General features: G+C 39.7%; 1 protein-coding gene across 1 annotated transcript in view; it reads left to right on the top strand.

Annotated features, from left to right (window-relative positions):
• The window catches only part of NAT10 (N-acetyltransferase 10), a 31192-nt gene extending 18202 nt beyond the window's left edge, over positions 1 to 12990 (top strand). Inside the window, exons 16-29 of the mRNA XM_083361391.1 lie at positions 887 to 1003; positions 1666 to 1767; positions 2220 to 2294; positions 3158 to 3274; positions 3524 to 3657; positions 4271 to 4319; positions 6311 to 6407; positions 6717 to 6827; positions 7583 to 7755; positions 9479 to 9598; positions 9870 to 9968; positions 10745 to 10818; positions 11570 to 11653; positions 12327 to 12990. Of these exons, the coding sequence (XP_083217517.1) occupies positions 887 to 1003; positions 1666 to 1767; positions 2220 to 2294; positions 3158 to 3274; positions 3524 to 3657; positions 4271 to 4319; positions 6311 to 6407; positions 6717 to 6827; positions 7583 to 7755; positions 9479 to 9598; positions 9870 to 9968; positions 10745 to 10818; positions 11570 to 11653; positions 12327 to 12417 (1443 nt within the window). The 3' untranslated portion in view covers positions 12418 to 12990. The remainder of the gene's footprint in view (positions 1 to 886; positions 1004 to 1665; positions 1768 to 2219; positions 2295 to 3157; positions 3275 to 3523; positions 3658 to 4270; positions 4320 to 6310; positions 6408 to 6716; positions 6828 to 7582; positions 7756 to 9478; positions 9599 to 9869; positions 9969 to 10744; positions 10819 to 11569; positions 11654 to 12326) is intronic.

Raw genomic sequence — 12990 nt, 5'->3', positions numbered from 1 at the left:
TTTCCTTTAAGCTACATGATTCATTTGATCAGTTAGCAACGGAAGTTCCAACCCCAATTGTGGTCATAAGGACTACCCGTATATGATTCTACAAAATAAAGTTTGCTAAGGTTTGAAAGAAGGATGCAAAATAAAGATAACGTTAAATCTGGAGGCCACATTGGGTCTTTCAGAAACATGCAGCATTCTGACCCAGGATATATTTTTTTTGTCAGCTTCCAGTGTATGGGAATGAATTGGGAATAATACAGAGTGTTTCATAGGTGTGGGGCTTTGAATAAAGAAAATATCATTTCTCGCAATAACCGATAGCCTGAATTATATTATATATATATTTATATTTATATTTATTAAATTTTTATACCGCCCTTCTCCCGAAGGACTCAGGGCGGTGTACAGGGCAATAAATATCAAAATACAAAATACAAAAGTTAAAAAGAATTAAATAATTATGCCCAATATAATACAATAATTAAAACTATGCTAAAACCCAAACCCCAAACCCATCAGACCAGGCCGGATTGTTCAAATAAATAGGTTTTTAGATCGCGTCGGAAGGAGCGAAGGTCGGGGGCCATCCGGAGCTCAACCGGCAAGCGGTTCCATAGGTCTGGCGCGCCCACAGAGAACACCCTCCCCCTGGGGGCCACCAATTGACATTCTCTGATCGGAGGCACCCTGAGGAGGCCCACTCTGTGGGAGCGCACTGGACAGAGGGAAGTTGACGCCGGCAGCAGGTGCTACCGTAGGTAGTCCGGACCCATGCCATGTAGGGCTTTATAGGTCATTACCAGCACCTTGAATCTCACCCGGAGATCGAATCGAATTAACGAAGTGGGCTTGAATTATTGAGATCTAATTCTCTAACATGGTTGTAACCTTCCAGAATTCTCCTAATGACCTCCAGATGCTTTCAGATGCTCCAGCCCATCATCTCTTTTGCCTTTTGCCGCCAGTCCCACCTACTCAAAATTCTTTGCCAGAAGTCCTTGCTGTGGTCCAGGTAAGAAAGAGCTCTTCAAGTAACTGAAGTAATAAATTTGATCAGACAAGAAGAAACAGAACTAGAGAAATCGATAGGTAAGGGCTCCGAATCTTCTTTCCTAGGAAATTTGCATCTTTTCCTCATTGGTTCCAGGGAAAAAATTGTCATGTTATCCATCATGTGAGCAAAGAATTGGGAGTCTCTGTTTTTGCTGCAGTGTTTGGGAGTTAGCAAAACCCAAAGCATATGCATTACTGATTTCTCAGTTAACGTAGACTTTCATCAATCCTTTTGGTATTGTAAAATGTGTCAGGATCAAAACTCTTTTACCAGCAAATTCTACCTCATTTACATTACTCTTTTGGGGGAGCAGAATAGATCAGGAGTTTGGATTAACTAGTCCAGGGGTAGGCAACCTTGGCTCTTTTATGACTCGTGGACTTCAACTCCCAGAATTCCTGAGTCAACATAGCTGATTCAGGAATTCTGGGAGTTGAAGTCCACGAGTCATAAAAGAGCCAAGGTTGCCTACCCCTGAACTAGTCTTTCTAGTTACTATTAGAAAACAATAGTGCTTTCTGTACTATTTTAAGGAATACCTGATACGCAATATTGCTTAAAAAAAATGCTACATCATGGCCTCTGAAGAACTGAAACTTATATCCCCTTTATTCCTGCAGGTATGTTTGGAGGGTGAGATATCACGACAATCTATTTTGAACAGCCTGTCTAGAGGGAAAAAAGCCTCAGGAGATCTCATTCCGTGGAATATCTCAGAGCAGGTAATGGATTTTGTACTTAAGTAAGCTTGATTTTTTATTTTTTTTTACATATTGAATATTACATAGTTTGTCTCGTTTCCTCCTAACGTATACATTGTAAGCAGAAGTGCTAAGTTTATAATTGAGGCTATTGAGCTAAGAACCCGAAACATTGAACATATCGGGCTTCCTTGCAAGGGCGATGCATTTATCGGATTGCTGACTCTGCATTGCCACATACATACATACATACATACATACATACATACATACATACATACATATATATATATATATATATATATATATATATATATATATATATATATATATATATATTGTCTTGGAATCTGAACTTGTATTTTCTTTTAGTGATGTGGTCATAAGACTAATCAATTAAGAAACTATTACTTCTTGAATACTATTCCATTAAAAATCATTTATTTCTTACTTCCTCCCATTTTTATTGATAGTTCCAAGATCCTGATTTTGGGAGCCTTTCCGGTGGAAGAATTGTACGCATTGCAGTCCATCCTGACTACCAAGCGGTAAGTTTATTTTAGATTTCACCAAAATACATCTCAGTGATAATTGATGAAACATCAGCCTGGTTAAAATAATTGCAAAGTATATATAAACAACTGATTTGCAAGATTTGGTGAAACAGTCTTAGAGCTGACGTTCCTACTTAAATTTTAATTGATTTGTTTTTATTTTTACATTATGAGTACCATTCAGTTAATGTCAGCTTCCTTTTTTATTTTCTCCAGTTTGAGCATGATTTGCCACTCTGTTTATATCTTCGGTTAACGTACCTTTGAATGCTAAGTCTTGGCTTAAATTCTCCGCTGAACTACAAGATATGATTTGTTTCGACAAAATAACAACTCAACTCATTAATTGGAGAGACCCAGGTTTATTAAAGTTACTATGTATTACTGCAAAGATTGAAAAGTTTTTTATTTTAAAAAGGAAAAGAGAAAAAGATAATATGAAAGGATTTTGATTAATTGAGTATGTGTCATCAAGTCAGTTTCATCTCCTGGTGACCAGATAGATTGATTTTTCTCCACAACAATTTGTCCCTAACTTGGACCTTCAGTTTGCAAGTCCAATTGTGCTGTTCTTCCTCTTCCTTTTTATAATTCAGTGAATTAGGGAAGGTATCAATCTGAGCTGCTTTGGAAATTATCTTGACGTTCTGGGCTTAAAAATGCTTTTGCCTCGGGATATCTCTATCAAGGCCATCTTCCTTGCTTCCTACAACCATGCATACTCATGAAAGTCTGTCTTAAATAATGTCACAACAATTACCACCCTGTGCAATAACTGGTAAAATGGGAACGAGTCAGATCCTTTTAAGCACCTTCTTCTAATGTGCTTTCTTCTAATTCTTTCTTGATTTTGGTAGATGGGTTACGGTAGCCGAGCTTTGCGTTTGCTCCAGATGTATTATGAAGGCAAATTTCCCTGTTTGGAAGAAAAGGTTATTCAGAAGCCTAGAGAAATTGCTACTGTGAGCAGTGAGGTATGAAGTTTTCTATATGGGTGGTGGTATCAAGTTGGCACAGAGCTGTATCGGAGTTCTTTAATGCCTATCTGAGCAGCAGCAAATAAGTGCATTTTAAGCTATCATTTACTGATAGAAGAGAATATTTGAGCTGTGGGGTCCTTGGTGTTCTCTGAGCTTGGGTGTTGCTCAAAGACCACCAAGGACCCCACAAGCTATTATTTGGCCCATCTTCCTCTTTTGTTAAGCTGCTCTCCATTGTTTCAGGCTGTCAGCTTACTAGAAGAAGCTCTGATGCCTCGGAAGGATTTGCCACCATTGCTTCTCAAGATGAGTGAGAGGCAAGCTGAGAATCTGGACTACCTTGGCGTCTCTTATGGCTTGACGCCAAGGCTTCTCAAGTAAGCGTTCTGCTGTAAATGTGCATTACAGTGGTAAAGCTTCATTTTAGTTATTGTTGTATCAGTGTATTTTTGCCAGACATGATTTTAACAATGGATCCAACCAAGAGGATTGTTTTTTGGGACACTTGCTACTTATGGAATCTGTGGAATGTGTGCACTTTCTGTTCTGCGGTTTTTGTTGCAAACATGGTATTGCATCGATTTCCTGTTGCAATCATTTTATTTATTCAGTTTTTCCAATCAAAACAATCTTTTTATTTCAGCCGACAAACATTTTAAATTTTTTCTCATCCATTTTGGTGACGTTGTCCTAATGAGCAGCTTTCCCATATCCAAAGGTGGTGGCATTTCTACTTGAGAGAAGAGAAATAAAGAGAATCAAATATTTATGTTTCTGAATGTCTTGCTTGAGAAAGGCACTATTTTGGAGTCTTGATTGAAAATGTTCAGTTTTTAAAGCAGGAGAGACATATCCCACAATTGATTTATATTTTACCATATTGCTTGAGGAGATATTTCTAATACAGAATCCAGTATTTAAATGGGAAAAATAAGGAATGAACTTTCTACTGTTCATGGATTAATTTTTATTATTCTCCTTTCCTACTAGATTTTGGAAACGGGGTGGATTCGTGCCGGTCTATTTGAGGCAAACTCCAGTAAGTTTTGTTTCATAGTCCAAGACCATAACAGGACTTCTGTGGTTATTTCTTGGACATCTGGGAGGAGGAGAAATTCTGTTGACAAACAATTTGTTTTTTCTTCTTCAGAAAAGGGCAGAGTGACTTTTCTTTTTTAGAAGGAATAAGAGCTAATGAGAGCAACAAATATGGACATAATTTTGTCACTTCTAAATAAAATCATACACTTGAGTGGTAGGATTACTGCTTGTGTAGATCCATCATGTTCAAGATGTTCCAAAGCTCTCCTGTTTATTTTATAGTTCAGAATCTCAGAGTGCAGTTGTTATTATTAAGCATTATTTAGGCTTATTTATGTAGTTGTAGTAGCAGTAAAATCTCACAGTTGTACTGATTCAGAGTCTTACATAGGCACAAGAAGCATGCACTCAAGGTTTTATAAGCCAGATTACCAGGGTTTGTTTTTCTTTTTTACTTTGAAATATCATCCAGCAGTATTTTAAGAAAAGAAATACAGGGGCTTTATTAGTTATTTGATACAAGTGTTTTTTAGTTTGCTATTGATCATTCTTTAGTCCCATTCTTTAGCCAAAGAACTGTAAATTCTTTTCCACCCACTCATTTATTGACTGGTGAGATGTAGCCAAGAGGAAGCACGTTATTCTTGTGCTTTTGGGGGCAAATCTCCTACTGCAGAAAAAGTGATTCATTTATTTAATTAGGGTTTTAAGTGGTGGTGGGGATATAAGACAGAGGCTGGGTAGTCATCTGTCAGAGACACTATATGGAGTTGGATGGAATGATTTCTGAGGGCGCTTAATTTAGTTCATTTAATCAAAATGCTTGGTTTAATTCGGGCCAGTGATGACTCAGTTCTCATGGCAAGGAAATATTTTTTTATTTTTTTATTTTAATTCCATTTATATCCCGCCCTTCTCCGAAGACTCAGGGCGGCTTACAAGCTTAGCAGTAGCCTTCATTCTATGTATATGCCTTCTTATTAGGGCTTTCACACCCCCCCCAAGCGGCATTGTTACAAAGTCAACTTAATTGCCCCCAACAATCTGGGTCCTCATTTTACCTACCTCGGAAGGATGGAAGGCTGAGTCAACCTTGAGCCTGGTGGGATGCGAACCTGCACTAATTGCAGGCAGCTGGTGTTACTTAAGGAGGCATTAGCCCACTGCTCCACCAAGGCTCTTGTGAATATACTTTCATCCATGCTTGCCCCTGCCAACTACATTTCTGTTGATAAAAAAAAATACTTTAATTTATTTATTTATTTATTTTATTGGATTTATATACTGCCCTTTCCCGAAGGACTCAGGGCGGTTTACAGGGTTTTTAAAACAAAGATCGATACAAAAGTTAAAAACAATTAAAAAAGATTAAATCAATCCCTGGAAAAAAATAAAAAACCCCAATTAAAATTAAAATTCTCAGCCTGGGCCAGAGAGCTCAAAGAGCCAGGTCTTCAGGTCCCGGCGGAATGAACAAAGGTCTGGGGCAGTCCTAAGCTCCACGGGCAGCTGGTTCCAGAGGGCAGGCGCACCCACTGAGAAGGCCCTCCCCTGGGTGTTATCCGCCGTTAATCTTTTACCGGCGGCACCCTGAGAAGACCCTCCCTGTGGGAGCGCACTGGACGAAGGGAACTTGATGCCGGCAGCAGGTGTTCCCTCAGATATCCCGGACCCAAGCCATTTAGGGCTTTATAGGTCATCACCAGCACCTTGAATCTCACCCGGAGGGCAACCGGGAGCCAAGGCAGCTCGCGGAGTAGAGGTGTTACATGGGAGTATCGGGAAACCCCCATCACAACTCGCGCGGCTGCATTCTGCACCAGCTGAAGCCTCCAAGTGGTCCTCAAGGGCAGCCCCATGTAGAGAGCGTTGCAGTAGTCTAAACGGGAGGTCGCGAGCGCAAGAGTGACTGTGCGTAGGGCATCTCGGTCCAGGTTGCTGTTTGTTGAAAGCATAGCGTGCTAATAGTGCCAGTGGCTTTGTGTCTAGAACGATCTGACTGGGGAACACTCGTGCATTATGCTGAAGATGCTGAACGAAGAAGAAGAGAAGATGGAGGAGCGCTGGCTGACTGCTTTCTGGAAAGGTGAGTTTTGGGATTGATTCTGTCAGCCCTTACACGCTTGGGAAACCTTAAAAAAAATGACACCCTCTCAGTGGTGCTACTTTGAAAGTTTCAGCGTAAGGGGGAAAGCCATTGACCATCTTTGACAATCCCGGTTTTCACAGTTGATCCGGGAACAGAAGTTGCAAGTTATTTTTTGATACGTCCCATGTTTCTCAACACTGCTGGCTGTGCAATTCTGGTAGTTCATTCACACATCTTAAAATGGCTACGGTTGAGAAACACTGTGCTACATGATAGCCCCTTGTTTTTTTCCTCTTTGCTCTACAGATTTCAGGAGGAGATTCTTGTCTCTCCTGTCTTACCAGTTTAGCACTTTCTCCCCACCGTTGGCTTTGAATATATTACAAAACAGGAATGTCAAGCAACCGACACAATCCTGTAAGTATATGCAAGTTCCTGACAGGGTACTTCATAAAACGACTTAAACAAAATTCAGGAAAAAGGGGGGGATGTTGACTGAAGAATTTTCATAGATCTTTATTCTATTTCTAAAAGGCTAAACAGTTAAGCCCCACTCTTTTTGTTTTTTTACTGAGATCCACTTTTCCTTTTCTTCCTTCTTCTGTTTTAAATGTACTCTTATATCCTATCTCTTTTAAAATGGATGAAACACGGTAATACACTTTAGTAATACTGATTTTGACAATTTGATTGCGTGCAAATATTTTTCAAAATAGTTCATGCTCCTTAGGCATATCACACTAGTATTTTTATGTCATACTAAAGTGACTCTTTGAAATCTGTTTCAAATTAGAAGTAACCGTTAGTGGTTTTCTACTTAGTTGCATGCATGGTACATTATCTTGTGTTTCCCCCTCGCTAATCTAACACACAACTCAATAATAAAAAGTGTATTTAGATTAGCCTTCTTTAGGTGTTTCACTTTATCTCCGATAATTTCTAGATGGCATAATAATCTACTGTGCTCTGAGAATGGGTGCAAATGCCTAAATTCAGCCCAAAGGATGGAGGCAGGCTGGTTGGGGGTTATGAGAGACGAGGATTAAGGCATGTAAAGAGCTGCAGATTGATTAAAATTAGTGTACGCAATGAGCTACTGATGATAAACGACTTCAGATCCTATTTTTGCATTACTGTTAACTTTTTCTTCTATTTACTACCAATTCGCTCAGCTCTCAGCCGTAATGAACTAGAAGCTGTCTTCATCCCTTATGACTTGAAGAGGCTAGAGATGTACTCAAGAAACATGGTGGACTATCACTTGATCATGGACATGATCCCAACTATTTCTAGAATGTACTTTCTCAACAAATTTGGAGATATGTCTCTTTCTGCTACTCAGGCTGTACGTACTACGTATCTAACTACTGTTGTATTAATTGAATTCACGTCATTTGACGACCTGCCAAAGGGCCTTCAGTTGATTTTTCACCAGCATCTTTTTGCCCACGAGATAAATGTTCTAAATTGTGTGTTTCAATAAGCCCCAAACCTTTATTACACATGTCAGTTGATATCCTCTGGAGCCCAGTGGTAGATTTTTGATGGTTTCATAATCAGAAACTTAAGATGAAGTCTGATTGGCTTTGAAATCATAGGCACAGCCAGAGATTATTTGGAATCATGAATGCTTCCAAATTTTATTTAGGCCCAGTCTCTAAACCAAGTAGTGAAATCTCTGAGAAATCTCTGAGCTTAACTATTGGTCAATTCGCTTGGACGGTAAATTATTGTGAATAGTGATTCCTCTTGGCAGAGAGTTGGGGAAATGACTCATAATTGCTGGAGCCCCAAAAGCAAACACTAGCAAACACCACATAATTGGGGAGTTTGATTAAATTTATTCACGCCTTACCTTCAGATCTTTGGGGGCTGAGGCTTAAAACAACAACAACCTCTTTTGAAACTTAAGACAATCAAACTATCAACTCAAGGTGAAAAACTAAGGAAATGAGATGCCATGCAGTAGCAGTTAATATCCTTTTACTCGTTCTCTTCCCAAGGGACAAGATTGGTTTGCCAGCCTCAGCTGAGGAATTGTAGGCAGTGCTTCTCCTTTTATTCCCCCCTGCCGTGAATGGATCAGTTCTCTTCTAAAAAGTGAACTGGTTCAAGGCCAGGCCTTGATGAAAGGGGGAGGGAGAGCTTTACTCCAGCAGCAGCTTCTTTTTGCCCCTATAAGCTTCCTCTCTGCCATCAGAATGAATCCACCTTCAAACTGCCATTTCTCCTTCTTCCCTCATCAGTGTAGCCTTTAAGATCGACAAGCACTGACTGAGTCAGAAAATATTCAGCCCCTTGGAAAAGGCAGCTGTTGTCCCTTCACCACATTGCCTGCTACTCAGGCCTTGGAGAGTTCTCTTTGCTGGGGCTTCAGTTGTACAAAGAGGTGGGGGCATCAACTATACAGTACATATTTGTAGCCTCACGGAAGAGTGAAATCTCTACAGCTGTGACCAAAAACAAAATGGTAGAAACACGCAAGATATAGAATGTAGATACTGCAGTTGTTAGCTATCATTAAGTATTGGAACTGCTTCAGTTTAGATCCAAATTATCACCATGCCTGGCTTATCTGGTGTTTTAAGGATGAATAGATGAGCTCTGGGGCTCAAACGGAGCAAGAAGAAAACGAGGAACTGACCTGGCTTGATATGAAAAGGAAATAGCAAATATGGAACCATAGGGGAAAAAAATGGGGCTGACGGGGAAGACAGAGAGCTGGAGAAAACTGTACCTGCTGTGTATTGTAATATATGTGTTGTGGGCCTTTGCAATTGGCCTTCCGAGTTATGTTCACCTATCTCAGGGGTAGGCAACCTCGGCTCTTTTATGACTCATGGACTTCAACTCCCAGAATTCCTGAGCCAGCTATAGCTGGCTCAGGAATTCTGGGAGTTGAAGTCCATGAGTCATAAAAGAGCCGAGGTTGCCTACCCCTGACCTATCTTATCAGTTTTGCCAATACAGAAATTGGCTAGATGTGATACCAGTGTAATAACATACTTGCCTAAGATGAAACTTGTCATTCTGCTGCATCAAAGCAAAGGAACCTCTTCTTTTGTCAGGCTCTTCTTCTTGGAATTGGTCTCCAGCACAAATCTATGGACCAGTTGGAGAAAGAGATAGGACTGCCTTGCAGCCAGTTAATGGGCCTCTTCAACAGGACCATCCGCAAAGTTGTTCAGGTAAATGCCCTTTGGGGGCAGCATTTAACAGGATTAACCATATGCCGAAATGCAATACTGTAAGGTTGTATTACAGATTCTCTGTAGGAAAATGCCTTCAGTCTACGTTGTAGTGTGTAGTAGGCTTTTTATATCAGTAGTGATTCTTAGAATTTCAGTGGAGGGAAATTAGGAAATAAACAGGATAAATCATATACTGGGGATAGCAGTATCTTCATGGAAATATACTTGGGCAGAAAGGCAATCCGTTCCACCCTTTTTTGTTCCTTAGTTATTCAACAGTGTCCAGGAGAAGGCTGTAGAAGAGCAAATGGCAGTAATGAAAGAAGTTGTAATGGAACCAACCCTGAAATCTTTAAATGAAGATTTGGTAATTATATTTATATAAGCTTTTCAGTTGGTGCTAAGTATTTACAGTTCCCTCCCTTTGTGGGTTTTGGGTTTTTTTTGGCTATATCTAATGGTATATCCAATATACAATATTGTATATACTATTTGTATATTGTTTATTGTATATACAATATACAAATATATCTAATTGTATATACAATAATATACAAATACATATTCATTCACTCATTCATTCATTCATTCACCAATCAATACTGGAAGTTCAGCAAATAAATCTGATGCCTTTAAATTTAACTTTTGAGCACTCAGGAGTGTCCAGCAGGTCACTTCCGAAGACAGATTCATTATCTTCCACTTTCAATAATTTGGATAATTTCTGTAATACTTATATATGTTCAGTTGTCCCAGTGTGTAATTGTATGATATTGTGTGTTTAAAAGCCCGTTTTCCTGGGAATTCTACTTCCCACTCAGAATGAATCAGTATGCTATCTCACGTGAGATACATTAAGAAACACCAGGCTTTTTAGAATTAACATAGATCAGACATGTAAAACTTGCGATATCACGTGACGTTGCGAAATGTATCAGGACGATTTTGGCATTGACGGCAATGGGGTGGGCGCGGCTTCCGCATGTCACATCCGTCCTGCAGGCCAGCAGTTTGACACCCCTGACATAGATCATTGATTAGCTTTTGTTCTTTGTTCTGAGAGTTGTACTACATGTATTCATTTAAATTACCACGTACACTTGTACAGAGCCTATTATTTATAATGTGGATTTTCTGATGCAGGAAGAAGCAGCCAAAGAATTTCAAGAAAAACATAAGGATGAGATTGGGAAGCTAAAAGACCTGGACCTTTCACAGTAAAATCTTTTGTTCTTTCTCCCTCTCCAAGTAAACAAACTATTTTCAGGAAAATTAAATGATTTAAGCTATTTGGCCAAAGCATTGGCATTAAAATCCCATCCCCCCCCCCGGTAAATTGTTCTGTAGTGAAACAGGGAATTATTATTTTCTCTCAGGAAAGAGAAAGACAAAATCTACTTTTGTGTGGCCTTCCAAAACACCAGGCCTCTCCTGAGGCCCCAGGAAGGTTAAAATTCAGTTTGGTTTGCTTTGATTTCAGTGAGCCAGAGAATCTCTCTGAAGTGTTTGGGGTTTGGCCAAATCAGATGCATATTATTGCTTTATAACATAAAAAGTAGGTCCCTTGGGTACTAATTGTAAGGGACAAAGAGCACACTCTGGATTTATGCATTCTCTTCCTTTTCCTTTTGATGCCTGACCTTCTGCTCTCCCTTCTTTTAATAATGATTATGTGTTGAGTATGGCCGCCTTTCTGTAATTTGGGGGACTTGGTGTAGGATTGATGAGCCAATTTCATTTTTACTGACATCAGTATTTCAACCAAAGCTGAATAGATCACGCTCCTTTAAAGCGCAGGTGCAGTTTTGCACCTAGGAATCTCATTTTTTTCAGCTGAGTCGATCAGATCGTGCTTTTGGGTGCCCGATAACGATGCTGGCACAGAATTCTGATTTGTTAGTATGGCAGAAGTTACAGTTTTGTGACCAGGTTGCCCTTAATGTTCAAAGTGCTTTTCTTTTCACTTAGATATGTTATCCGAGGGGAAGATGAAGAATGGAATGAAGTGCTGAGTAAAGCGGGACAGAATGCATCTGTGGTCACCCTGAAGAGGTTAGTGCTGGGGCGCTCACATCTTGGAGGCTGATCATCTGCTACAAGTAGTCCTTGACTTATGGCTATTCGTTTTAACAACCATTTGAAATTTTGATGGGTGTTGAAAAACATGATTTCTGTCTGGTTCCTGTACTTACAGCTGTTGTAGGATCCCCATGATTACATGATCAAAATTCGGGCACTTGGCAACCAGCATGGATTCATGATAATTGCTGCATCCTGGGGTCATAGGATCACAAATTAAAAACCTTCCTTGGGAGGCTTCCAACAAGCATATTCAATGTGGGAAGCCAGATTCATTTAATGACCGGGGTGAAAAAGGTGGTAAAATTGGATGTGATTCACTTAGCAACGGCATTGCTTAACAACAGCAGTGTTAGTCCCAGTTGAGGTCATAAATCGAGGACTACTTGTAGTATTATTTCCACTAGCAGGAAAGTAAGAAATTAGCAAAACAGTCTTACTGTTTATCAGCTCCTGGCTGTTGGGAGAGTTGCAGATGCTACCTCACTAGCAGAGAGAAGCTCTTGGCATAGATTTTTTTTTAGACTGGGAATCTTGGACATTTAAACTACCATCTTTACCTTAAAAAAAAGTTAGCTTCAGGGACACTTTGCCCCCAGAGGTCTGTATATTTACCTTATGACCTGTCTATTATATTCTACCTCAGTGACAAGAAGAGAAAATCAGACGTCACCCTAGGACCAAGACAGGAGAAGAAATTTAAGAAAAAAAATCCAAAGCTGAAGTTGAAGAAATGATTAAAAGGAGGGAAAAGCCACCATCATACGGACTTTTTGTGTTGTGAGATCCTGATGTCGTTTGCCAAGCAAATGATTTGAAACTATGAGGAAACTTTACCTTAGGAGTGGAAAAGCCACAAGGATTTTTTTTATTGTTGTTGTTGCTTAATATAAAAGCAGCCTTCAAGCAACACCATTTGGAAGTTATTTTTATTGCTGCCAGCTCAGCATTTGTGTTCCATTAAAAGAGACTGCAGAGCAGCAAACTGGATTATTACCAGGAATTGTGACTTCAATATTGCCCTACAAAATCTGGTGCGCTCTCTCTCTCCCTCTCCCTCTCCCTCCCTCCCTCTCTCTTTCTCTCTCTCTACTCTCCCCGCATATGTGCCTATGAAGATCTTCCCTTTGAGTTCATATTGAAGATTTGAAGAGAGGCCGGAATTCAATATTAAGGTGTTTTGTGTTTTTAAATCAGTGGTATTTTAAGATACGGTGGGATTATAAAGCTTTCCATGTGTTTTTAAACTGCTGAAACTAGATGCCTGTCATTCATTATTGTTTATTGATGATAAACTTACTGGTCTGAGA

The sequence above is a fragment of the Vipera ursinii genome (genome assembly GCF_947247035.1).
Source record: "Vipera ursinii genome assembly, chromosome: 1".
Lineage (NCBI taxonomy): Eukaryota > Metazoa > Chordata > Lepidosauria > Squamata > Viperidae > Vipera > Vipera ursinii.
The sequence above is the reverse complement of the archived record's forward strand: the minus strand, read 5'-3'. Positions and strand labels throughout refer to the sequence as shown.